The 27,196-nt window shown below is 34.8% G+C and overlaps 1 protein-coding gene across 2 annotated transcripts in view; it reads left to right on the plus strand.

Annotated features, from left to right (window-relative positions):
* LOC140436297 (clavesin-1-like) overlaps nucleotides 1–27,196 on the plus strand; it is a 50,220-nt gene that overhangs the window by 16,908 nt on the left and 6,116 nt on the right. For both annotated transcript variants that reach the window (XM_072525005.1, XM_072525006.1), the window contains exons 2-5: nucleotides 13,421–13,566; nucleotides 14,503–14,597; nucleotides 18,432–18,582; nucleotides 22,391–22,584. In XM_072525005.1, the coding sequence (XP_072381106.1) occupies nucleotides 13,428–13,566; nucleotides 14,503–14,597; nucleotides 18,432–18,582; nucleotides 22,391–22,584 (579 nt within the window). In that variant the 5' untranslated portion in view covers nucleotides 13,421–13,427. The remainder of the gene's footprint in view (nucleotides 1–13,420; nucleotides 13,567–14,502; nucleotides 14,598–18,431; nucleotides 18,583–22,390; nucleotides 22,585–27,196) is intronic.

The raw sequence follows: 27,196 nt of genomic DNA on the forward strand, positions 1-27,196 counted from the left end.
GTCCGAGAGTCAAGCGAATGGACATTTCCTACATAAAATTGGCCGCTCGTTCTTCTGCCATACGCAGAATTTTCCTACATCTAACTGTTCGTGAGAAAAATTTCCACTTGGATGGTTTTATTCGCTGAAAATTTCGAAAAAATTAAAAGTGTGTATTTTGTTTAAATTTGAATTATTTCGATTAAGGGTGACTTGCTAATTAAAAAAGTTCAAACATGGGCCAAAAATTATGCACCGTTTTGCCGGAAAATCGAAAAAACTGTAGATTTTTTAATTCGATTTTTCTTATTTTCCGGCAAACTGGGGTTAAGGGATCAGAAAAAAACACATCAAGTGCATGTACCAAAACAGTGTACCAAAAGTGTATATTTTGTTCGAAATTTGAATTATTTCGATTAAGGGTAACTTGCTGATTAAAAAAGTCCAAACATGGGCCAAAAATTATGCACCGTTTTGCCGGAAAATCGAAAAAACTGTAGATTTTTTACTTCGATTTTTCTTATTTTCCGGCAAACTGGGGTTAAGGGATCAGAAAAAACACATGTTTGGAATAAGCTGGATCAAGTGCATGTACCTAAACATTAAACAAAATTTTTTTTTTTGGAAAATTTGGAAAAATTTTTCCAAGGGGGTACCCTTGGATTTTTATCAAATTTGGTTTATCGGCTATATTGGCGTCAATTTTGGTCCGAGAGTCAAGCGAATAGACATTTCCTACATAAAATTGGCCGTTCGTTCTTCTGCCATACTCGGAATTTTCCTACATCTAACGGTTCGTGAGAAAAATTTCCACTTGGATGTCTGTATTCGCTGAAAATTTCGAGAAAATTAAAAGTGTGTATTTTGTTTAAAATTTGAATTATTTCGATTAAGGGTGACTTCTGTTTAAAAAAAAAATAAACGTGTGGCCAAAAATTATGCACCGTTTTGCCGTAAAATTGAAAAAACTGTAGACCATTGGATTTTTATCAAATTTCGTTAATCGACTATGTTGGCTTCAATTTTGGTCCGAGAGTCAAGCGAATGGACATTTCCTACATAAAATTGGCTGCTCGTTCTTCTTCCATACTCGGAATTTTCCTACATCTAATAGTTCGTGCGAAAAATTTCCACTTGGATGTATGTATTTGCTGAAAATTTCGAGAAAATTAAAAGTGAATATTTTGTTTAAAATTTGAATTATTTCGATTAAGGGTGACTTCTGTTTAAAAAAAATAAACATGTGGCCAAAAATTATGCACAGTTTTGCCGGAAAATTGAAAAAACTGTAGACCATTGGATTTTTATCAAATTTCGTTAATCGGCTATGTTGGCTTCAATTTTGTTCCGAAAGTCAAGCGAATGGACATTTCTTACATAAAATTGGCCGCTCGTTCTTCTGCCATACTCGGAATTTTTATACATCTAACTGTTCGTGAGAAATATTTCCACTTGGATGGTTTTATTCGCTGAAAATTTCGAAAAAATTAAAATTGTATATTTTGTTTAAAATTTGAATTATTTCGATTAAGGGTGACTTGCTGATTAAAAAGGTCTAAACAGGTAGCCAAAAATTAGGCACCGTTTTGTCGGAAAATCGAAAAAACTGTAGATTTTTTAATTCGATTTTTTCTCTTTTCCGGCAAACTGGGGTTAAGGGATCAGAAAAAAACACATGTTTGAAATAAGTTTTTCCAAGTGCATGTACCAAAACAATAATCAAAATTTTTTTTTTGTAAAATTTGGAAAAATTTTTCCAAGGGGGTACCCTTGGATTTTTATCAAATTTGGTTAATCGGCTATATTGGCGTCAATTTTGTTCCGAAAGTCAAGCGAATGGACATTTCCTACATAAAATTGGCCGCACGTTCTTCTGCTATACTCGGAATTTTCCTACATCTAACGGTTCATGAGAAAAATTTCCACTTGGATGTCTGTATTCGCTGAAAATTTGGAGAAAATTAAAAGTGTATATTTTGTTCGAAATTTTAATTATTTCGATTAAGGGTAACTTGCTGATTAAAAAAATCCAAACATGTTGCTTAAAATTATGCAACGTTTTGCCGTTTCTAGGAGTTCCGTCTGTATTTCTAATTTGTACATTGCCTCCCCTAGTTCTGACCTTGGTACAGAGTCATACGCCTTTATCAGGTCCACAAATGCCAAATATATATCTCAATTTTTTCTTTTTTCTTTTCCAACAGTTGTTCCAGTGTGTACATGTGGTCTATGCATGATCTTCCTGCCGTGAAGCCTGCCTGATCCTCCCCGATTTTGCCTTTTATTGCTTGCTCTATCTTTTCTCGCAGTATCTTCCCATATAATCTTCCTATTGATGATATTACGCTTATTCCTCTGTAGTTTTCTCATCGTTTTCTATCTCCTTTCTTGAATATAGATGTCATATATGCCTCCGTCGATTCCTTTGGGGGCTGTTCTCCATTTATGGCTTTCTGAAATATTCATTGTATAATCTGGTGTAATTTTTTTATCCGTATTTTATAAGCTCAGGTGAGATGCCCCCAGGTTCCGGTGCTTTCTTATTTTTGATTGCTTTTATGGCCGTTCTCATTTCCCTATCTGTTATTTCTATTTCTTATTATGGGGATCTGCTTGGTTTTTGCCTGTTTTCTTTTCCAATGAATTGTGGTCTTTGTTCTGTTAACAGTTCCTTGTAATAGTCCTTCCATTCTTTGTCCTGTATATTTCCCAATTTAATTTTTTCTTTTGAGCTTTGTTTCAATCCTCTCTGTACTTTCCATGACTCTGAAGTTCTTGTACCTCCTACGTATGTTTCAATATTTATGCAGGTTCTTTCCCATTCTTCATTGTTTTGTTGTGTTATTTATTTTTTCACTTCTCTATCTTCTTTCTATATTCTTTATAAACTTCATCGTTGTTTGTAGTCAGCCATTTTCTGTATAGTCGCTTTTTTTCTTCAGTTATTCTTTTTGTTGGTTCATTTATTTCATAATAGTGCTGTTTTTTTGTTATATGTTCTTTTTCTCCAAGGGCTTCGAATGTTGCTTGTCTTATACTCGCCTTTATATGCTCGTATATTTCTTCATTTTCAATGTTGATGTATCTAAATTCTATTAATTTTTGGTTTAGACGTTGTTGGTATAGTTCTTTTATTGATTGTTCGTGGAGTAGTTCTATATTGTATTGTTTTTCTCTTATAGTGTTCAACGGTTCTTCTGTAGAGGGGGTCTTGTTATGTTTCCAATTAATGCCCATTTTTGCTGTCAGTAGTTTATGGTCCGTTCCACATTCTGCTCCTCTTCTGACTCGCACATATTTGATTATTATTGTGGTATCTTGTTAAAGATAAGATAAGGTAAGGATTAAGATAACCATAAGGTAAGGGCTGTAGCGCCAACTGATGGTGTTGATAGCCTTATTCAGTTAATTACCTGAATTAATGGGAATTTTAGAAATTCTCTAAAATATCTGGCTATTTTTTGAAATTATAGCAAATTATCTGCTGCCATTAAGAAATGCTGTATAAATACGAATTCATTGCCTTGCTGTTTGCATTTTCTTTTTCGTCATACTCTAACATTTATAATTCCAATTTCGACAAAGTAAATATTATGAAACACCCGTTTATAGGTACATATTGATTTAGGTACATCTAGTGTAATGACATTTACATTTTGTTTTAACGGTAGAACGAGCATAAAATGATGAATGATTTTTAAACAAGCAATAAATTATAAACAAACAATTCTTCTGCCAAAGTTACATGATGCTTTCACCGAAAAAGAGGCACGGAAGTTAGCGTTTTTATATTTATTTAAAATTAGAAACGGTAAAATTTCTTTATGTTTATGTGTAGAAGGCGGAAAGTCATGTCAAGCACTTGTTTTTAAAATCATTTTGTAAGAATATTAAGCGTATTCGTACTAGTAAAGAATAAATAGATAAAAATTAAAATGTTAAAGGAGTGAAATATGAAAACAGAAACGTTTTTGTATACTTGTATAAGCACGCTTATCTTTATTATAATTTATTTAAATAAAAAACTATAAAGTTTTAGCATTAAAACATGTTGAATACACAAAAAAATCTGTTTCAATTAAAAAGATACTTAAATACTACTACATAATTTTTACAACAGGTTTTGTAAGAAAAAATATTATCAAAACGATTAATTCTTTTCAAATGTGAGTCCGTTTTCAAAAGATGAATAATTATGATAAAAATTTGTGCCCAAACATGTCCCACACATGCTTCATCTGGTTTAGGTCTGGACGCTGGCTAAGTCATTTTATAATTAATAATTATTTTGCATTATCATGAAATTGTCTCCAATATATGAAGCAAAATGTACCACATGGTCATAGACAATATCCTCTGATGTACCTATCAACCACCAATAACTCTTTTTGTTTCCCTAATTACCTCCATACCATAATTTAACCTCCACCAAAAAGTACAGTAGTAGAAAAATTAAAAAAATTGCATTTCGTTTTCCTCGGCGTCGATACAATCTACACATAAATGGCTTTCATCCGTAAAGAGAATTTTTCCGATTGGTTATATTTCCAACTTAAATATTCTCAACTAAATTCTAGTTGCACTACACGATGGTGTCTTTGTAACCTAGTAGCTTTTATTATCACATATGACTTAAGACTAGCTTTGCTTAAGTCTTCTTCTTACTGTGCGCTCACTTGTGGTGGTTCAATGAACATCTTCCAATAGTTTTTGGTTTGAACTGCCGTTTGACGTCTGTTTCGTAATGTTTGCAACGTTATAAAATGATCGTCTACAACCGTGATTAAAAGTTTCCTGTTTTGTCCTCTTCTTCTCACATACTCTCCAATTTGTCTCCAACAACTTACACCACAACTCCTCCTGCAGTTTTGTTGGTTAGATCGAGTAGCTTGACAGAACTGTTGCCGGTCCCAAACCCGGATAAAAGAGGAGGGGGTCTATAGCTAGGTTAGCACCCTACTGATAAACTTTAAAACCATACAGCTCATAGAAACAGGATTATGTCTCTTAAAAATATATATGCAGAGGAAGAACAAATGACGCTAGAACCGAAAACACCAGAAATTACCACAAATGAAGAACTTAATATAAATGTACAGGAAGTTCGGAAACTACTTGAAAACCTGAAGAACAGAAAAGCAGCAGGTAAAGACGGGATACCAAACGAATTACTGAAATATTGTGGAGCAGAAATGACAGAACAATTAACAACAAATAACGGAAATATTTAAAAAGGGAGATAAAAAACAGCCAGAAAACTACAGAGGTATAAACTTGTTAAATACTACGCTAAAACTTACAATTAAAATTTTACAAGTGCTAATAAATCAGAGGATAAGTTTAGCAGATGAACAACAGAATTTTCGTAGTAGAAGATCGTGTACAGATGCAATATTCGTTATAAAACAAATTATGAAGATAGTCTGCAAAGACTGGTCCACAGATTTAACATAAGAGCAAAAGAATTTAATGTGACAATCTCATCTCAAAAAACTAAAACAATAGTAGTCAGCAAAGAACCAACCAGATTTAAAATAGAAATTGATGGCATCAGTGTTGAACAAGTAATGGAAATAAAATACCTGGGAATTACACTGTCTAGCTATGAAGACCTGGACAAAGAAGTGACACATTAACACTGAGATGAAATCAAGAATTTATCAAGCCAGTGTAAGACCAATAGTGTAAGACCAAAAGGCTACTGAAACGGCAGAGATGAGAGTACTGAGGCAGAGATGAGAGAAGAATTACAGGAAATACGCTGAGAGATCCAAAGAGAAGTGAAGACGTTAGAAGAAAATGTAACGTACAGTGTTTAAATAAATGGACAAAAATAGAAAAAAACAATGGAATAACCACATAAGCAGAATGGAGAAGACTTGTGTCGTCAAATTAGCAAGAGATAAGTCACCAATCGATGAATGAATACGACATAGACCTATATAATATGTATATAGACTTTAAACAAGCTTTTGATAGTGTGAAAACAGAATGCTGGAAGACCTTTGTAATCTAGGTATACCTAAGAAATACATCAGCCTCATAAAAATGACGTTGCAGGGTTCAAAAGCCGCAGTAAGAGTAGATGGAGAACTGACTCCCCTGTTTAACATCAACATGAGAGTAAGACAGGGAGATGCCCTATCAACCATGCTATTCAACCTAGTTCTTGAGGCAGTCATCAGAAAAACCAATATAATGGGCCATATAAACACCAAATCAGTACAAATTACTGCATATGCAGACGATGTAGCCATCATTAGTAGGAATAAGCCACGACTAATGGAAGTGTTCAAACAAATTGATCCTGAAGCAAGAAAAAGAGGTCTCAAAATAAACGAAGCAAAAACGAAGTATATCACAGTCAAAAGAATAACTGACAATGAAAATAATATCCCAATAGACAACTACACTATCGGCCGAGTGGATGCCTTTACATATCTCGGCACAGAAATCAATCAGAAGAACTCCGTAAGTAGCGAAATTAATGCACGTATTTCCAGCGGGAATCGTACATACTATGCTAATAAAAGATTGATGACATCGGAATTATTAGACAAAAGAACCAAAATGACTATCTACAGAACACTGATTAGACCCGTAGTAACCTATGGATGTGAAACTTGGGTGATGACGAAAAAAGATGAAGCCCAACTCAGGACATTCGAGAGAAAAATATTGAGGAAAGTATATGGCCCGGTATAAGAGGAAGATGGCACATGGAGAATCAGGAGAAACGACGAGGTTAATGAGTTAAATGAAGGTTATGACATTGTAAGATTTGTGAAAAGTCAAAGACTGTCATGACTGGGACATGTGCAGAGACAAAACGATGCAAAAACAACAAACAAAATGTTACAATGGAAGCCCATAGGAAGGCGAAAAAAAGGAAGGCCCAGAACGAGATAGTTGGATGACGTGGAAGACGACCTGAAAACAATGAACATAAGACAATGGAGAAAAAGGGCACAAGAGATATCTGAATGGAAGGACATAGCCAGACAGGCAAAGACCCATCCAGGGTTATGATGCCAAAAGAAGAAGAAGAAGAAGTCTCCAATCGGAAGAAGTATCGGAGGCCGCGCAAATGATGGAGTGACAACCTTCCATATAGGTATTAATCCGCCTGTGAACAAGCAGAATTGCTTATAACGAGGGAGAAGAAGAAGAAGAAGAACTTATACCACGGTGGATGGTTGATGGTGACTTTACCACACATTGACCAACGTTTCTGTACTTTCGACTATTTTTACGGCCCTAACAATATCAGTCGGTATTAAGTCAGTCATTATTAGTGGCTCTTTGCAATAAGAATACAACTAACTAAAACAAATCTAAAGAGAAACGAATTTCAACAACCCGGAACAAATTAACTAATCAATTAAATACTTGTACTTTGTATCAACAGATGATAAGATCTTAAAATGTAAAATATAAAACAAATAATTTGACGTTTTTACATTTAAAACTTTAATTCTGGCGTGTAACATTCAAAGCTGTCCATAATTGTTTTCAATTTTTTTTATTTTTCGTAGTTATGGTAGCGATAATGAAAGATAATAGCATAGGTATATAGAGGAATTGCCTAAACTTCTTAATTTTTTTTTCAATGTTATTATAGTCCATTAACGAATTTCGGTCGAGCTAGCGTTAATGTAACTTTCAAAAAGAAGTGTCTAATTCGTATGTTTGGCTCGGTGGTTCGTAGACCGGTAAATGCAGGAAAGTAGAGTTACGCTGTTTATATGTAATTATTTCGGAGTTATACTTACACGCTTGCTTAATATGTTAATCACAGTTATAGTTAATTTCATGGTGATTCTACTAATGGAAATGACACTATAAAATAAATATTGGATATTTTTTATTTATTTATTTATTTAAACCCATATGCCGATGTGAATACAATGTTATATAGTGTGCAATTAAATGGTTACATTACCATTGTTACATATTAAGCACTAACCAACTAAATAAATATACAAAAATATAGGTAATAGCAAGTGTTTAGTACAAATTAAATGTTCAACTATGCCAGCAAATGGTCATCTGGTCATCCAGTTTATTTTTAAAAATATTGACTGATCTATGATCACAACCGGAAGCCTATTCCATATCGAAAACACTCGATTACAGAGAAAAAATTGTCTAGTTATTGTTAAAAAAGTTTCCTTTTTACACTTAAGGTTGTGGCCACGAAGACGATTGTCATTGTCTAGTAAAAACATATACCCCACATTTCCAAAGTTGTATTTTACTATCCGAAACGTAATAATTAAATCGCCGGGAAGTCGACATTGTTCAAATGTAGTGAGATTGGCCATATTTAGTCTTTCTGTATACATAGGTCTTGAGCGACCAAAAGACGTCCTAGTGCACTGACTGCCGTTGTACGTTTTCGAGAATATTACGATCGCGCACTAATACCGGACACCAAACAGTTCCGCAATATTCCAGAACTGGACGAATGTACAATTTATACAGATGAACTGAGCTCATAAATGACACTTTTGCAAACATTTTATTTAGTAGATATAATTTACTGTTAGCTGTTTTAGAAATATGCAAAATATGTTCCGACCAACTTAGATTGTTATTAATTATAACACCTAGATCATTAGGTGATTTCACTGTTTTAACACGCGCCAATTAATAGAGTAAAGATTATTTTTACCCATGTGAAGAACTATACATTTGTCCACATTAAGAGGCAGCATCCAAGTAGAGCACCATTCCGATATGCAATAAAGGTCATCTTGTAGTAACTGGAAATTTACGGAGGGGTCGGAAAATAGCTTCGTGTCATCTGTATGGAAAGCTTTGCTGTATTTAATTTGAAATTGTAGATCACTTGAGTATGCTATGTATAAAAGTGGGCCCAAAACTGATCCTTGCGGTACCCCACTTAAAACCGTTCTCTCAACTGAGAAACAGTCCCCAACTCTAACACAAAACTTTCTAACTGTTAAATACGCGTCGATCCATCTCAGTAATTGACCACGGATACCAAGGTGTTCCAATTTATGTAATAGTCTTCGCTTTGGAACTCGATCAAAAGCTTTAGCGAAATCGAGGTAAATAATGTCACACAAACACACCAGAGAAGATTTGTCATTGTAGAACGTCCTTTGACAAAACCATGCTGCTGTTCTGGTATAACCAGTTCATTTTGCAGAAAATCAGAAATTGTCTCGGCAATAATAGATTCCATTATCTTAGATATTATAGGTGTTAAGCTGATAGGACGATATTTATTAGGATTTAATTTGTTCCCTTTTTTAAAAATCGGTGTTACAGATGCGGTTTTCCATATAGGAGGCAAAATATGTGTGGTGAATGATGTAGTAGAAATAACTTTAAATTTCATCTTTGATGTTATAAAACTAGGATGTTTAAACAGAATTGGTCACATGGTAAAGTAGGACTCCGCGAGGGTTGCTCGTCCTTAGACGAAGTATCTGTGAGGACTTATTGATAGCAACTATTAGCAGTTAGTGACAGTGAGTAGTAACTCAGTTTGAACGTAATCCCCAAGCCTTCATATTAAAGAATGTACGTAGAGATTACTATTTAACTGCCAGCATCCTGTCAGTAACAATCAAAAAGTAGGTAGGTATTAACTGTTTAATGGCGCTCAAGACGTTTGTTGTCGTCTCATTATATGACAGTTTGACCGAGTGACGCAAGCACTCCAATACCATCGAGCAAAAAGACAAAAGAGGGAATGTAAAGGTAGTGGGGACAAAAATATTGTTAGGCAGGAAGTGCCATCTTGAGAGGCCACATTAAACAAGGAAAGATAGACTCTTTCCTTGTTTAAGAAATCAAATTTAGTTGGATTATGTTATTGCTGATGTTATTATTTGTCCCAACTGTCACATGAAAGATTATTTGTATTTTCTATTGAAATTTTTTAACAATTGTTTCACATTTTAGACTATTATTATTATTTAATTAAAACTTTATTGTGTTCTAGTGTTAAAAAAAGTATTTTAAGTGTATTATGTATTAATATTATGTAATATTAATATTATGTAATATAACAAATAAATCCTACCCTACCCCCTACACCACTGTATGATTATTGTGAAGTGTCATGAAATTTAAATTTGGCGCATTCGCATTTCCGGATATGTCCGCCATCAGAGGCCACTTTTTTGGTCTCCTTTTCATAACGATTAGATTCCCTCTTTTATCTTTTTGCTCGATGTCCAATACATAGCGGCAAAGCATAAACTAATGTTTAGAGACATTCCCAGCACTTTGTAGAATCAGGAAGGCTGTGGATTCGCTTTGGGTTCGGGGTCCGAATTTAGGTACTTTCCTCTATCAATTCAAGAACACTTGGTATAATTTCATTTCAAATGCAACATTCAAAATTTATGTCAATTTAAAAATATTACCAATTAACGATATATACTTCAGCAATTAAGAATTTCTAGTAAAAGCCATTAATAATTTTTTTTGCCTTAATTGTAGTGTGAACCTTGCATCACCTATGCTTGCATGATGGTAGATTGTTAAAAGTACTGACTAATGATGAGTAATTTTGTAATAGTAATATAATTTTACAAACGACCTGAATATTCAGTGTATACAGGTTTTACTTAAAAAAAATACATTAACATTTAATGTTGTTATATATTGTTTTACATGTTCCAATAAATCAACTTCTTAATAACAACAGATACTTAAAAACAAGTTGCTAATTTGATAAATAAACTTGTGGCAAGTAAAAAATCTCACTTGGTGGCAATTAAACAGAATTGCTTTTGTACTGTGGTCTGGTCTCATTAGTTAGTTGCCAAAACTTTAATTACCGATTTAAAGGTTATTGTATTTTAGAAGGTCGCAAGACCTTACGTTAACGTAAATAGCAAACAAAATGGAAGAAAACTTAACGACTGAAAATACACTACCTACATGTGAGCGTGATTTTAGAAAGGACATTAACCTTTAATACGTCCAGCTAAAGTTGCTGAGAATTTAAATAGCACGGAAATTATTTGCGTTCTTATGTCTTCAGTTATAGATCTTTTCAAAGAACTATCGATAGACGATGATAGTAAAAACGCAAACAAAAATCAAGTATACTATAGAAAATTACCAACAAAATCCGCAAAAATCAAATTAAACATAAATATTGAATCAAACGAATTCAACTTATTTAAGTCTAAATGACACAGCTATCAAACATAACAACTCTAAATATCTAGGTGTCACACTTGATAGAACACTAACGGTCAAAAGTCATCTTACAAACTCAGCTGGTACACTGAGAACTAGAAACAATACAATAAAAACTTGATGAAACAACTTGAAGTGCTTCTGTGGATACTCTTGGGACCTCTGCGATAGCTTTGGTTGATTAAGTGCTAAGATATTGTGCACCAGTATGGCTAAATTGTGCACATACCAACACAATTAATGTCCAACTCAATCAAACCATGAGAATAATTACTGGAACAATAAAATCAACCCCAGTAAGATAGCTCCTATTTTGGGAGATATATCTCACATCACAAAAGAGTAAAAGCGACTGAAATTTAGAAAACCTCCAATTAAAACTGCCCGAAAAATTGGTAATACTTATGATACAGTCGCAATGGTCAACAAGATAGTTGTCAACAATAAAAATAGACTATATATCCAGATATCTACCTTAACTCAAAGATTCATCAGATCAAATCTGCCCCGGCCCACCTGGGCGAGGTTTAATTGCATACGTACGGGATATGGTAAATGTGCTAAGTGGCTGTTCAAATGGGGCCGTGCGAACGGTCCACAGTGCGATTCACTAAATATTTCCTCTGAATATAGGTTGAATAATATAGGTGAAAGTATACATCCTTGTCTAAGGCCTCGCATAATCTGAATCGCTTCCGTCCGTTCATCTCCAAGATTTTTTTATTGTGGCTGATAGGTTCCAGAATAAATTTTATATTAGATGCCGGTCTTTATCATCTATTTGGGCTTTTGTTAGAATATCCATGATTTTTTGGTGTTGAACTGTGTCAAATGCTTTTTGGTAGTCAATAAAGCAGGTATAGATATCGCAAGTCATATCTCTGCCTCTTTGGATGTATATGTATAATACTTGCAGCAAACTGTGTATCTTGTATTGTCTCTACGCATAGCTTGTATATTCTGAGATGTATAATTTCAAGAAAAAGTTTTAGTGTATGGTTCATTAGACTTATTAGCCTATTCGCTCCGTGCGTGACCATGGTAGGGGTACTTTGAAACGATGCCAGCGTGCGTACCGGCGAAATATGACAAAATTGGCCCTACCTTTTTACGCATAAATTTTATAAAAAATGTGTGCAAATACATATTACGTATTTAATTGTGCTAATAATAGCAAGAATAGTAAGTGTAGTTTTTATAGGTTCCCAAAGATTACATATAAATTAGAGAAAAGAAAAAGATGGATCCGTGCTATTAATATGAAAAAGTAAATATCACATAACTTCATTTTTATGCAATTGAAATAGAAAAAAATTTAAATAATTTACCTTAAATGATATTTTATAAGGCTTCAAGCTAACTGCAGAGTGCCTGATGACTTAAGCTTTTATATTATATATTTTACTATTACTGTTTTTAAATATATATAGTCTTTCACGTGAAAAACTTGATGTGCCAGTACTAGATTTTTCCCTTTCTTTTCCGTTTGTGGTTGAAAAGATATATTATGATGAATTTTGAGGAACCCAGTTTTTAATACTACATTTATTTTGTACATTAACTAAAAAAATATAATTAAAAAGTTAATTATTAATAATTGTCAATTCGCATGTATTTAACAATGTCAAACATATATCATATGTTTAACCTGAAAATTGGTAGGTCCAAAACTGTCAGATGAAGGCGGTAGGTGTCGCGTCAGTCACGCACGGAGCGAATATTCTTCGCACTTTTTTGCTCCCTGTTTCCTTGGTAACGTAATAAATTCTGAAACTAGCCAATCTTCTGGAATATTGCCTGTGTCATAGATATTATTAAAGATTTTACATTTTTACATAGTATTCTTAAAGATTCATCATCAAGAAGTTTAAGAAATTCAGACTGTACTCCGTCTGGTCCTGGAGCTCTCCCTTCTTTTAGTGATATTATGGTTGCTCTTATTTCTGCCACTAGTATAGGTGGTCCTGTTTCCGTAATTGGGGACTGGTTGTCCCTCTCATTAAAAAATCAATTTCGCATGTAATTTTTCCAGCTATTATCAAAATTTTCTTTGTCCACGATTACCTCTCCGTTGTCATTAACAAGGTTACATACTCTCCTGTTTTTACATTTGCCTAGGTAGACTTGTAATTTCTGACTAGAAAGGTTTAAAGTAGGTTAACCATTGCTCTTGCTATATGGATCTTACTGGATCAATACAAATTTACAAAAATTATTTTTAAATATGTCATACATACTTGTCTTTTTGTTTTAGATCAAACATGTCTGAGGTAGACGTCCAGTCAGAATTGGATCTCGGTGAACCTCCGCAAGAATTGCTGGATTGGGCGCTAGAGAATCTCAATGAAAATCCAGAAACTAGGGAACAAGTTCTGCAAGATTTTAGGGATATGATTTTCGGTAAGACAATATTCTACACTCTATGATTTATTACTATATAGTAAAATAATTATAGTAACTAACCATTTAACCTCTATACTTTCTCTCCAAGTTTTTTGAGTCAACAATAACCTTCTTCACTGACATATCCTGCTCAAACCTCTCCTCTTAGAGCTTCTTTGGTCTTCTAACTCTTAGGAACTTGCAAATTAGCAATTTTTTTATATTTGGTAATTAACGTCACCATGTTGAACATACCTGAACTATCTTAACCTAGGCTTTCTCATAAACGAATCAATTGGCGCCATTCCTAGACTTTCCCCAATTGCTTATTTTTAATTTTATCTACGGATAGCAATCAAAATGTGAACAGATATTATTTTGTTAAAATCCTTTATAAAAGGTATATAAATTAATATACAAATTTTTACAAATTTCAACAAATTTTTTGTGATACATGGTATACAGCCAGCTACAGGAACTTAGTTTCCTTGTGGAGATATTATTTTGATTGTCTTATTAATAAACGGCGTATCTAATTTACATCTCGTATAATTCGGATATCGCATTACATTTATTAGTCACCCTTCTTAATTTCTTCTCAGAGTATGTAACATCAGGATATATTAACCACCCGGAAATGTTAGCCTGTAGCTTTCCTGTTATGCTATGTCTGGTAATGTAGAGTAAAAACTTATTTTTCTCAGCGTGCTTTCAATTATTATACATCTATATTATAGATAACAACAATAACTGATTATAATTGGGCGTGGTATTTTCTCCAGAAATTTATATTCACTTACAACTTTATTGCGATACGCTAGATCTGCATTGTCAACGTGAATTTATTAAATAAAAATAAAAAATTTATGAACCGGAACGAATAGCGGTTTGTGATCATAGCCGTAGGCCGAATCGTGATTAATAAATATTTAATTCTTTTTACTTTGATTTCAGAAAGAGGTGAATGTATTCCTCACAGGACGGACGACGCATTTTTGTTACGATTTCTTAGAGCGAGACATTTTGTAATAGGCAGAGCACATAGACTGGTAAGTTTTTGTAGAGTTTAATAGAATTAGGAAACCAATAAAAATTTTATTACAAACGAAATAAGAAAAAGGTAGCAGTAGTGCGTAAATGACTATATATGGATAAATTTATATTCAAGCGAGACACTAACCCTCAACAAAAAAAAAAACAAACTAGAAATCATAAAAAAGAAGAAGGAAAAATAATCATCGGTACTAGATAAACAGAAGATGGATATAGATTAAAATCGAACAAAACTTTAAGAGTACTTCTTCTCCCATTTAGGAGGTCTTAGACCTCCTAAGACGGTCACCCCTATCAAACGGAATAGGTATGTAAGGACTTAGTCTTCTGATATGCTAGTGCCTGGTACTTCCAGAGGACATTTTCTCCCCTTCATTACAAAGACGGCACCGTGAGCCATCCGTCAGTCTAAGCAGATGAAGGTGCCGCCTAAGTCTGTAGTGGCCAGTAAGCATACTGACCACCAGAGAGCATCTTCTACTGCCTAGAAGGACAAGTTGGGCTGTAAGATGTAAGTTTTGGATGGCCCCACTATGTGGAGCCCAGCCTATCTCATATCTCCATAACTGGCCTAGGAGTCCTGGAACTTCCGCAGAACAAGCTCTTTTGGACTACCCTGAGCAGTAATGAAAGCTACTCCAATCACAGGTAAAGTGAATGAGCCCGATCTTGCCTGGGCGTCAGCCCGTTCGTTCAGCAAGTGCTCTCTACTCAAAAACCGGCTTACTTGGGCGCTTCCAAAGCCCTTAGTGCTGCTTGACTGTCAGAGCAAATAGAGATGGTCCTGCCTGAACAAGCCCATTATCTCCTGAGCTCATACCAGGACCGCAAAGATCTCGGCCTGAGAGCATGATGCATGGGAGCTAATGGCCTTGCCAGATTCAAATCCTATTCCGGTCCTATATACTCCAGCACCTACCCGAGCGCGTATTCTGGACCCATCTGTGAACCAGGTCAGCCCGCTTCGACGGATCAGTGCAATCTCTCGTTCTTTCCACTTATCTGGTCAGTAAATTGAACCAAAAAGGAGGATGAGAACTCAAACTGGGGGGACATTCTTTCCTATATCATAGGGAGCACAGGACAACAATCGAGGACCTGTTTTCAGATATCACAATGGCCCATCCGATCATTAATTCCCAACCAGGATCCAAAGTAGTTGAGACGATAAGCTGCCATCATGGCTTTGTGCTCTACAGTAAGATGTAGAGGAGGTAAATCCAGCAAACCCTCAAGAGCCGCGGGGGGCGTGGTCCTCATTGCTCCTGCGATGCCAACGCATGCCAACCGATGGAGGTGAGTCAGCTAGGCCTAAGCTAAAGACAGTCTAGCCATTCGGCTACCTTACAATGGCTGTATACGTCATCATAGGCTTTATCATGGATTGATACATCCAATATAAAATTTTCGACTACAGACCCCATTTGGTTCCACAAGCTCTTCTGTACACCCAGAAAGCTGACGCGGTCTTTTTTACCTTGGCGTCGGGATGTTCTTTCCATAAAAGTTTAGAATCCAGGATCACTCCTAGGTATTTGACTGACTTGGAAACCGACGGAAGTTTTACCAGAGAAGTTAAGCTCTCTGCTAGGTCCGATAACCCATCTCCGCATAAACAGAACAACAAGAGTAGTCTCAGGGTTACCCCCAAATTCCTGTTCCCGGCACTATTCCTCGCGACCTCAAGAGGCCCTCAACCAGTATAACTACGTCATCGGCGTAGGCTTGCGGATATATAGCTTGTTCGGACAGTGGCTTGAGAAGGCTGTCAATCATTAGGTACCGCAGCAGGGGGGACAAAACTCCTCCCACATTGTAGACAATGTGATGCAGGGCCGTTTCACAAGACTCCCCAGTCTGGTAAGCATATTGATGTGCATGCAAAGGGCTGACCCTAAGTGCTCCATCATATATGAACCGGTCCAGCAGTCTCTCTAGAGCCTTTAGAAGGAAGGATAAGACTGATTAGTCGGAACGATTTAGCAAGGGTAAAATCGGCTTTACCCGGTTTAGGAGGAATAAATACGACTCTAGTCCTCCTCCAGGATAAAGGAATATACCCTATCGCAAGACAAGCCCTAAATATTCAGACCAGCATGAGGCAATAAGGTCCGTACCCTGCTGAAGTAAAGCCAGTATAACGCCGTCCTCGCTTGGCGACTTCAAGGAAGCGAAACCCCTAACAGCCCAGCATACCTTCGTATACGATAATCCGAGAATCTATCATTCGCGGGAGCCTAATAGTAGTATCACCATCCAGTATCATCATCCTTGCCCACTGTGAAGTGAGCATTTAAAAGAATCCTCCTTGTAGTGGAAGATAGACTTCCACTGAAATAATATATCTGATTCACCCCTGGAGTCGGATCTTTGGAGGGGGCATGATAAAGCTTAGCTGCAGCGGACATGTGTTCCAGGCTGTCACAGTAGGCTCTTAATCAGAGACTTGCATTCTGAGCCTGCTTAAAGGAGTCCCAGTGAGCAGACCGACCAGTCCTCATGGCTCTGTGGAAGAGACCCCGAGTCAGTCTGGCTGTCTTGTGTCCACCAGGGAATAGCAGAACCAGCTGTCCTCGGTACAAGAGAGCAGTTTGCTTTATTTGCCAATGTCAAGATAAGTAATCCAAAGAGATCTCTAATCTCCTCATCTCCGCCTCGACACGGAGGAAGACCCACGAGGTTAAGGCTAAACTCCTCTCGAAATAGTTTCCAGTCTGTTAGAGTGGATGTCTGTATGAAATATTCTGGAGCTGAGCCTCCAGCTTGATGAAAATGTGCCTGTGATCTGACAGCGAGAACTCCTCAGATCTTTTCATTAAATGCTTCCCAATTTGTTATTTTCTTTTTTAGTTTTTATTCAATAAGTATATATACCGCCTTATCCGCTCTCTTGTCTTTTGGTACGCGGCTAAAAATGTAGACAAATTTTTCAATTAGTGTGATTTATTTACTTTTTTTCTGTAATACTCCAGTCGTCACAGACGAAAGAACTTCTAAAAATCATATCAATTAGCTGAATTTTGCTAAAAATGTCAATTTTAAGGATCACCAAGAAAAAAAAGATTGCCATCCTTTTACCTCAACAGCCCTGTCTGATCCATTTTTCAAAATTCATTGTCCTGTTTCGTCGTCGTTGTTTTTTTTTAGATTTAATCAGATATCTACTTGGAAGATCGGTTAATTTTTCCCAGGGTGTTTGTAACCATCGAACGACCCATCATAAACGGTGAGTGCCAATAAGTAACAATATATCTACCTCCGAAAGTTGGGAGCCAATGTAGAACAATAAAACTCACAACTTTCTTTAGGAGCCAATTGTTAGGCCTCCTCTAGGTCAGTCTCTCAGGTGTGAGAACGTCTTATCTTAGAAGTAAATCTGAAAAATGAACTTGGCTAAGACAATTAAACCAAGATGTTAACTAATCATATTTATTATCCATAAAATAAATATTAGATTGAAATTTTAATGTTAAATTAAAATATCCCTTTCCTTAATATTTTTGGGCCTTCAGGATCATTGAATATAACCTCATCTGCTCCATCTGTCGTCGATCTTCGTTTATAACCCTAGACATTGGATCCTTACAGAGTGCTATCAGACGAGCCAGCTACTCTCTGGTCATTGTATCTATCCCTCCTCTTTTTCCAGACTTAAAACCGGCTGTATCGGTTGTTGTGCTACTCAGGTCACCCCACTATTAACACAGGCAGAGCTTGTGGTTTTTCCTTTGAATCAAAAAAAAGTTAAGAGGTAGTTTTTTAGTTTTTTACTTGATTCAATTATGTGCGTATAACTTTATTCAATATCCATATAATCGTATGCATTTTAGTTTGTTAATTACTATGACTTTAAAGAAAACAACCCACAATTCTTCAAAGATCTCAGTTTAAAGCATATGCTTAAAATGGGAGACGATAACATTATCACAGTTCCCCCATACAGAGAACAAAATGGTAGACGGATTTTACTATATAGGTGGGGTAAGTGGCTTATTGATTTTTATCTTATTTTAGTTACTTTTAACTTTCATTGTATACTGTTTTTTATGGTCTGCTCCTTCTGTATCTTTATTGTAAGTTTAACTTAGTTTAATAGAGTATCTGTACTAGCAGATTTATACCTTTCTGAATCTTTGGTTAGTCAGCGACAGCAGATATATTACTAAATTTTCTCATGTGTCTTGTATACGTATAAAAATATTTTAGTTAGTTTGATGATTTTGTTTAAGCTGTATTATTTAAGTTTATTTGAGACTATAAAAACATTTGTGAAAAATAAACGCGAGGTAGTTGTTCAGTTTTCGGTAAAGACTATTACAAGTTTTAAAAAGACAATCTACACTCAGATGCAAAAAAAACGCAACAGAGAAAATTTTGGTCAAATTCAAAGTTTTTCAGTTTTTTTTTTATTTTTAGCCCTATTTTGATGATTCTTTTAGCACACTGTAAAAATTTATAAATTTTAATTTAGTATATTTAGTTTTTAATAAATTTTGTATTTGACTTATTATACGTGGTTAATCGAAAGGTGGTTTTTTATCCTAACTTTGAAACATCCTGTGGAATAATTCCGTTAGTTGATTTCGATAAAACCTTATTTTTCGGTTGCAACCATGTCTTCTAAGTATTATGTTTTTTGTTTCATGAAAAAGTATGGATTGGTTCATTTTTAGGAGCGAAATGACTTTGCCACCCACAATTTACGACTTTTCCTACTATTACCATTTTTTATGTATGTGTAATACGACGACGGGGGGCTTTGGTGACAGATATCGAGGAAATGTCATATAGACATCCCAGAAGCACTGTATTTACATAATGATTAAAAACAACGACATGATCTTGGTTTTAATCATCGAGTTAGAATCTATGGAGAAGCTATGAGCATATTAACGTGTTTATTAAAAACGGCCTAGGTAGGCGTGGCTAACGATCATACCAATATGGCGGTGGGATCATGGCCGGACTCAATAATATTAAAACTACTATATAAATATGACTAGTTATTCAGAAGATTTAATCATAATCTAAAAAAGTGCAATACATTTTTAATAAACTATGATTTATTTATCCCGCGGTAAAAACTAAAAACACGATATATTATACATAAATATAAATTAATACAGTCAAATACTATTAATTTATTCTTTGATATAACGTTATTCCTGTAGATTTTTTATTAACATTGCTTCTGCTACTGCAACTACGTTTAGAACAAGAAACCATTATTATGCACTATCACAATATATTGTTACAGTTTCTATAAAAGTAATATAAAACTAAAAATATTCGAAAAACAACAAACGTAAACAAACGTATAAGATCTGTCAAAAGTGTCAAAACAATCTTAACAATATGGCCGAAGTGAGGTCGTTTTTAGTCACGTGATGCCCCTCCATAGATTCTAACTGGATGGTTTTAATGAACAATGATAACAATAACAAAACATCAAAACTTAAAAAAAAAAACAACTATATGTAACTTAAAATAAGTAAGCAAATAACAAGAATAAAACTTCTAATATATAGCTTAATACTTTGTATTGCCTCCCCTAGCCTCTATAACTCCCTGTACACGTTGTCGGCTCATGCTGTCTATGAGGTTGCGAATATCATCTTGCTGGATGTTTTGCCATTCCTCTTCTAGAGCCAAGCGAAGTTCATTAATTGAGGCTGGCGCAACTTCGCGACCTCTAATATTTCTACCAAGCATGTCCCAAACGTGCTCTATTGGGTTGAAATCTGGTGAACACTCTGGCCAGTTCATTTTATTAATACCAACTCCCTATAAATATTGTGTGACACACATTGCAGAGTGTCACACAATTCAATATGCAGTCAACGAACTCTCAATAAATACCAATTCAGTGTGCACCTCTCGGGATATTGTGCCGTGGAAGTAATTTGGACCCAGTTGCTGGTTTGCAAGTTTCCAAACCAAATTCATGTAATCTTTGACGATCTTTGATCTTTGATCTTTGAACTGTAAATATACTTATATTATTGCCTCGAACCTTTTGAAGCTGATTTCTTGTTTGCACCGCTGTTAAATGTCGATCCCGCAAAGCGTTGACTCGTATAAAACGATCATCTAAAGCGGTAGTTTTGCGCTTCCTGTTACTTCCCGCTTTTTGCTTGTTTGTTCCAGTTCGTGTAAAACGTTCCACTACCCTTTGGATTGAAGAGCGATGAGTGTGTAGTACTCTAGCCACATATTCATATGTAATTTCGCCCATCTTCAACCAGAGCAACGGCTTTCGCGCAATCTTCGACACGAAGAACCATGATCGATCATAGGTAAACAAAATGTAAGTGTCAATATGACATAATGATAACAGTCACCAAAGCCACCTTGTCGTATTACAAAATAATCATAATTAAAAGTCCTAAATTGTGGGTGGAAAATTCATTTGGCTCTAAAAAATGAACCAAGGCATATTTTGTCACGAAATAAAAAGCACAATGCTTAGGAGACATGGTTGCAACCGAAAAATAATGTTTTACAAAAATTCGCACACAGGATGTTTCAAAGTTAGGATAATAAAACCACGTTTTAATTAACCCGGTACAATAAGTCAAATATAAAATTTTATCAAAAAACTGATTATACCAAATTAAAATTTATAAATTCATACACAGTGTGCTGAAAAAATCATCAAAATAGGGCTAAAAATAAGAAAATTGAAATACCTTGAATTTGTCCAAAATTTTCTCCGTTGCGTTTTTTTGGATCTGAGTGTATAAAAATTCGTATGTGTTCAGTCGACGATGCTGCTAAGAATCTTATCGTGAGGCAGATGTGTGTGCAGCTTGAGGAACGAGACGAATATTATAAAAAGTCCTAACAACTAAAATAACTCATTATCAACAATGAAAATGACCCAGAGGCATTTGAATTTTAGTCAGCACATGAGATAATCATGGAGAAAATCAAAGAAACTTCCATTAAAATCAACTAAACTTCTAAAAAAACTGCAGAAGTTTCACTAAATGCCAATGAAAAGAATTTTTTCGAAATGTTTGCATCTTAATTTGTATACGAACTTTCTGTATAATTATCTTGTTGTTCAACTGCCAAGCTTATTTTCCGCATTGTTCTGAATAAGGATCTTGGATCTAGCTATTTCAATACAATTTTTAATCCCTTGAATTTGCTGTGCATTATGAGCTAACCATGTTTTCAAGTACTTGTACCTAATTATTCTTGATATATTATGATTTGCTGTCTCGTACATGTTTAGTAGTAAACATGTCTTTTGAAACGACAGAAAATGTGTGTGACTAGCAGAAGTAGCAACAGAGGATATCAAAAGATATCCTTCTTCTTGTGCCCTGCTCGATTATCGTGCGTTGGCTATCAAATTGGCTATACTAATTTTGTTGACGGCAGCTTGGAAAAGGGATGCAGAGGATCTGTTAAACTGTTCTCTTAGGTTTTTAAGCCATGACGTTCGTCTTCGACCTGGTCCTCTTCTTGTATCTATCTTGCCTTGTATTATTAAACGAAGTACATTATATCTCTCTGGGTGACCACAATATTCTGGTTTGTGATTTCTTACTGTGTTGACCACTTCCGTAACTTTTCCCATCCTCTGCGAAACAATCTCCATACGAATTCGTTAGGAACTTTAGCAGTTTTCTCTCAATATCGGTATCAAATTATTCTCTTCTTATTTGTTTTTAAACAGAACCAATATCTTTGGTTTTTTTCTCGTTTAATTATATGTCAAAGTGGGTATTCTGTTTTTTATTAAGTGATTAACAAAAATATGATTTTGTTATTATTTTAGGTAATTGGGATCCAGCTAAATTTTCGGTGGACGAAGTTTTTCAAGCGACTATGTTAGTATTAGAACTGGCGATACTTGAACAAAGAGCTCAAATTCTAGGCGGGATCGGCATGTGGGACCTCGGTGGTCTCTCCTTAAAACAAGCTTGGCAGATGACGCCATCTATAGCCAGTAAAGTTGTACAAATCATGGTGGTAAGTAATCTTTTTACTATTATTAAATAGTATTAGACTTTGTTTTTCGATGATTTTAGACGAAGTTTTTCTTTGTCGGTATTTGACTAGATGAACAATAAACCATTCTGTTCCCACTCGTCATTGTATCTCTTATTTTTCATTTTAGCAAATTTTGCGGTTTTTCAATTATTTACTTTTATTCTATTTATATAAGTATATATATATATATATATATATATATATATATATATATATATATATATATATATATATATATATATTCTACCACTTTCTACCCTAAGGTGTTGGGTGTAAAGTCTCTTTTTAGGTTTCGTATACAAACTTCCTCCAATTCTTCTTGTTGCTTGCCAATTTCTTCGCTTGCTCTTTGGTGACTCCTCTCTTGTCTAGCATGGCGGCAATTTCATCATTCCAGGTCTTCATGGGTCTACTCCTCGGTCTTTTTAAGATTCTTCTCGCTTCCAACACTTGTTTCACTGGTCTTTCTTTATCTATCCTTAACATGTGGCCATACCATCTCAGTTGGGCTTCTTCGATTTTCTTCCCTATTGATTGGACTTTAAGGCGTTCTCTTATTTCCTCGTTCCGTATCCTGTCCATACTGGAGGTGAGCGTCCAGCTTTCACATCTAAATGTTAAGATAGGTACAAAAACTGTGTTGTAGATAGCTATCTTGGCTTTTTGAGATACTTCTTTTTTCAATAGGAATGTGCTCTTAATTGCGTGGTGCTCTATTTTTTATATCATTTGATTTATTGGCATTTTTGCCAGGGACAGATTGCGGACGCCTTACGACGAGATATCCTTTCGGACAGATTCCGGCGCCAATTACATCTTTAACACATTAGCCCAGGGAGACCGACGGTTTTACGTGCCCTCCGAAACATGGTGAACGGCTAGTATCATTAATGTTTTCTTTAACTTTTTCTATAATGGCCTGAAAAGAAAAATAATGTGTGAAATCTTGGCCTGATGATAACCCATTGGCAGTCAATGGGTTAAAAAGATTTTTTTTAATGTTAAAAACTTTCCGATAATAATGTAAAAGAGGAATATTACAGCTAATATTATTTGCTCATCAAACCATCACAAATTTAAAAATTGTTATAAAACAAATTTCATTATATTAATAACATAAAACCATCGCTTAGCAAGCTGAATAACATTAAAAATTTGTTATTAAAAAAAATCTAAAACAATGCATTACATAATATAGTTCAAACGACTTTCTCGCTAGAGTAAATTATGTAAAAGAATTTTCAAATCTATTAGGAGGAAGCGATTCGTGTGAGAGTCAAGTACCGTTCAACCGAATACGACACGAAGAATTTTATAAGTTACGACGTTGTCACTTTCTCTCATTCATCGCTTGTTCTGCGGTTTTTTAAATGTTACATTGAATAGGTTAAAATGGCAAGATTTTACGTACTATTAATTATAAATATAAAAGGACATTAGTCTATTCTACGTAAATGCAGAAAGCTATTAAATGTTGTTCAAAAATACGTAATCTATTTTTTGATCTACTTCTTCTACAACTACTTCTCTATAATAAATAATATTACCTTTTTTTAATCTTTATTACTTAGTTCATATTGTTATTATTCATATTTTTCAAGATATTTCAATACTTTTTTAGCCCATTAATAATAATCATCCTCATTATTTTTTTTTTATTTACCGTATACGCAATTTCTTTAAAAACTTTTAAGAGCTCTGGCGTATGCTCACATAAATTGCTAACGAGTTATTCGATAACACATTTAAGCCTCATTTTTTCATAGGATGTCTTTCTTGAGTAGTCACCGTTGTAAGTCGCTTGAAAACAATTAGCTTGATCCATTTAGTCCTAACAGACAAGGAGAAAAGCACGGCAAACAAGCAAGCAATTTAATTAAACCCAGCCCGTGAGACATGTTCACCGCTAAAAATTACGTTCGGGTGTAACAATTCATTGGAACGAGGTGTATTAACTCGAGTAAAAACAGGAGTCACTCCACCGCGCTCCAATGCTCCAAACCATCCTTTCCCCCCTATAGCACTCTGATGCGCCGTAGGGGCATAAATATCAGCCAAATGCTCTTCATGTGGGAGTCCTGGGTAATAGAACTCCAACATGGTTTCCTAACCGAGTTCATAACTCAGGACAGCGCATTGTCGCTATAATCCGCATTGTTATCTTACTGTGGCTTATCCGCGAACTAAAATTGGGCCACAAGTCTCCGCTCAGAGCTAGGCTCAGTTCGGCGACTTGGTGCTCAAGGGGTTGGGCCCTACGTGCCCGGGTTTTTAATGATTTTTGTTATTATTTTTTTTTTTTGTGGCTTGCGCCGGTTTTTGTTAGTAGTTTTTTTTTGGTGGCCGAAGCCGGTTTTTTTGTGTATTTTGGATTTTTTTTTGTAGGATGCCTGAAACATAAAATCAGAATTAGTATATATTAGTATAATAATTATCTACTTAAAATTAACTGGGTCCACATTGTACGTTGCGATTGTCCACGAGTTTTTTGAGCTACGAACTATCTTCTTGGTGCGTTGTTTTTGTTGTTTTTTGTAGTGTTTTCTCTCTGGTGTTAGAAAAGCACGAGCAAAAAAACCTTTTAGACCAAAATAGTACAAATCCAATCATTGCATCTGAAATTTTACATCTTCTTGAAGTTTGCATAAACCAAGACTACTTTGAATTTAATAATGAATTATATACAAATAACAGTGCAGGACTTATAATGGGCAATCCTCTAAGCCCATTGCTATCAGATATTTTTATGGATCATCTAGAGAAAAAGATTTCAAAACATCCCATATTCAAACAGTTTTTATATTGGTGGAGATACGTAGACGACGTACTGGTATGTTTCACAGGAACTAACAGGCAACTCGACCAATTTTTATCGTATATTAATTCTCTTCATAGTCATATTGAATTTACAATAGAAACAGAACAAAATCAATCCATAAATTTTTTAGATTTAAAAATTACCAGACTTAAAAACAAACATGACTTCTCCATATTTCATAAACCTACCCATACTGACACGACTATTCACAATTCATCATCCCATCCCACACAACATAAACTGGCAGCCTATCATAGTATGTTACATAGATTAACAGCAATTCCTATGTCAAAATACAATTTTGAGACAGAATTAAATATCATTAAGCAAATAGCAGTAAACAATGGATACAACGAACAAACAATTAATAAAATGTTAAATCAAAAACTACACAAGAAAGCCCTGAACTTAGTATTTCCACCACCAGAGAAAAACCCAGTACCTTCTGCTCGATTACATATACAGGCAAAATATCGACAAAAATAGCCAAACACATAAAAAAGAAAGGAATAACACCAGCTTTCAGAACAAATAACAACCTAGGCAAATATATTAAAAACAATAAGAGCCAACATAAAAAACACTTACACAGTGGTGTGTACAAACTTAAATGTGGCGACTGCCCAAAAACTTACATTGGTCAAACAGGTAGAAATTTTAATAAACGAATAGCAGAACATAAAAGGGCTTTCATTAATAGAAAAACAGATTCTACATACGCACTTCACCTTCTAGATCACAATCATTCTTTTAATGACGAATTTAAAATTCTACACATTCAAAATAAAGGCCTTAAGCTATCTTTGTTAGAATCTATGGAAATCAACAAATTAAAAAACACAGATATAATTCTGAATGACCAGCTTGAGACAAACAGTTCTCCCCTCCTTAACCTATTTCATTAGAGACTATAAAGTGTAAACCCATGCCAAAAACAGATCACTTGAGAAAGGCAATCAGCCGAAACAGCTGTAGTGATAATAATTTAAAATAAATTTTGTGGAAGTTTGAAAACAAAGTTTTCAGTGTTTTATTGTTACATAAAATGAATTTCCATCAAGTAACGGTCGAATCCATCAAAGATCTCTTTAAGTTTTGCCAATATCGAAACATATAAACTAATGTAATATTACGTTTTCTTCTACTGACGTTTGTATTAATTTAGGTACCTTAGTAGTTTCTGATAATATGGCAACACTGGTACGATTTAAATGTTCGATAAAACTTGAACTATGTATTTAACATGTACTAACAAAAAGTCTACTGTCAATAGGAAGCGAAGTAAAAGTAGTACATCGCCATAGTAGATAACATTTTTAGATCCACTTTTCCTACTTTGTTCGGAATAGTGCTAATTTTAGAACGTTACTCAGCAGTTTGTAATATAGAAATGCAATTTTTATATCAAAGTTCAAAAATTATAACTTAATTTAATTGTAATAAAAATGATTGTATTTATGCAGTTATACATAATCTTTTAACAAATTTCTCTAATTATTTGGTAGAATTCTGAAATAATATCTGAGGTAGAATATATTGAAAATATCTTCTTCTTTTTCTTTACCAGCCTATTCTGGTCCACTCCCGGACATACACCTTTCCTTCGACTGATCCAGCGAAGACTGTACCTAATTGTAATTGTAATTGACTGTAACTAATTTTTTTAAAACATAATGACGATAAAGCTTGATAAATTACTCGGCAAGGGAATCTAAAATTGCATTCCACATGCCGTTCATCATGGTCAAAATTCGTAGTGAATTCAGTTTCTGG

The sequence above is a fragment of the Diabrotica undecimpunctata genome, chromosome 3 (genome assembly GCF_040954645.1).
Source record: "Diabrotica undecimpunctata isolate CICGRU chromosome 3, icDiaUnde3, whole genome shotgun sequence".
Lineage (NCBI taxonomy): Eukaryota > Metazoa > Arthropoda > Insecta > Coleoptera > Chrysomelidae > Diabrotica > Diabrotica undecimpunctata.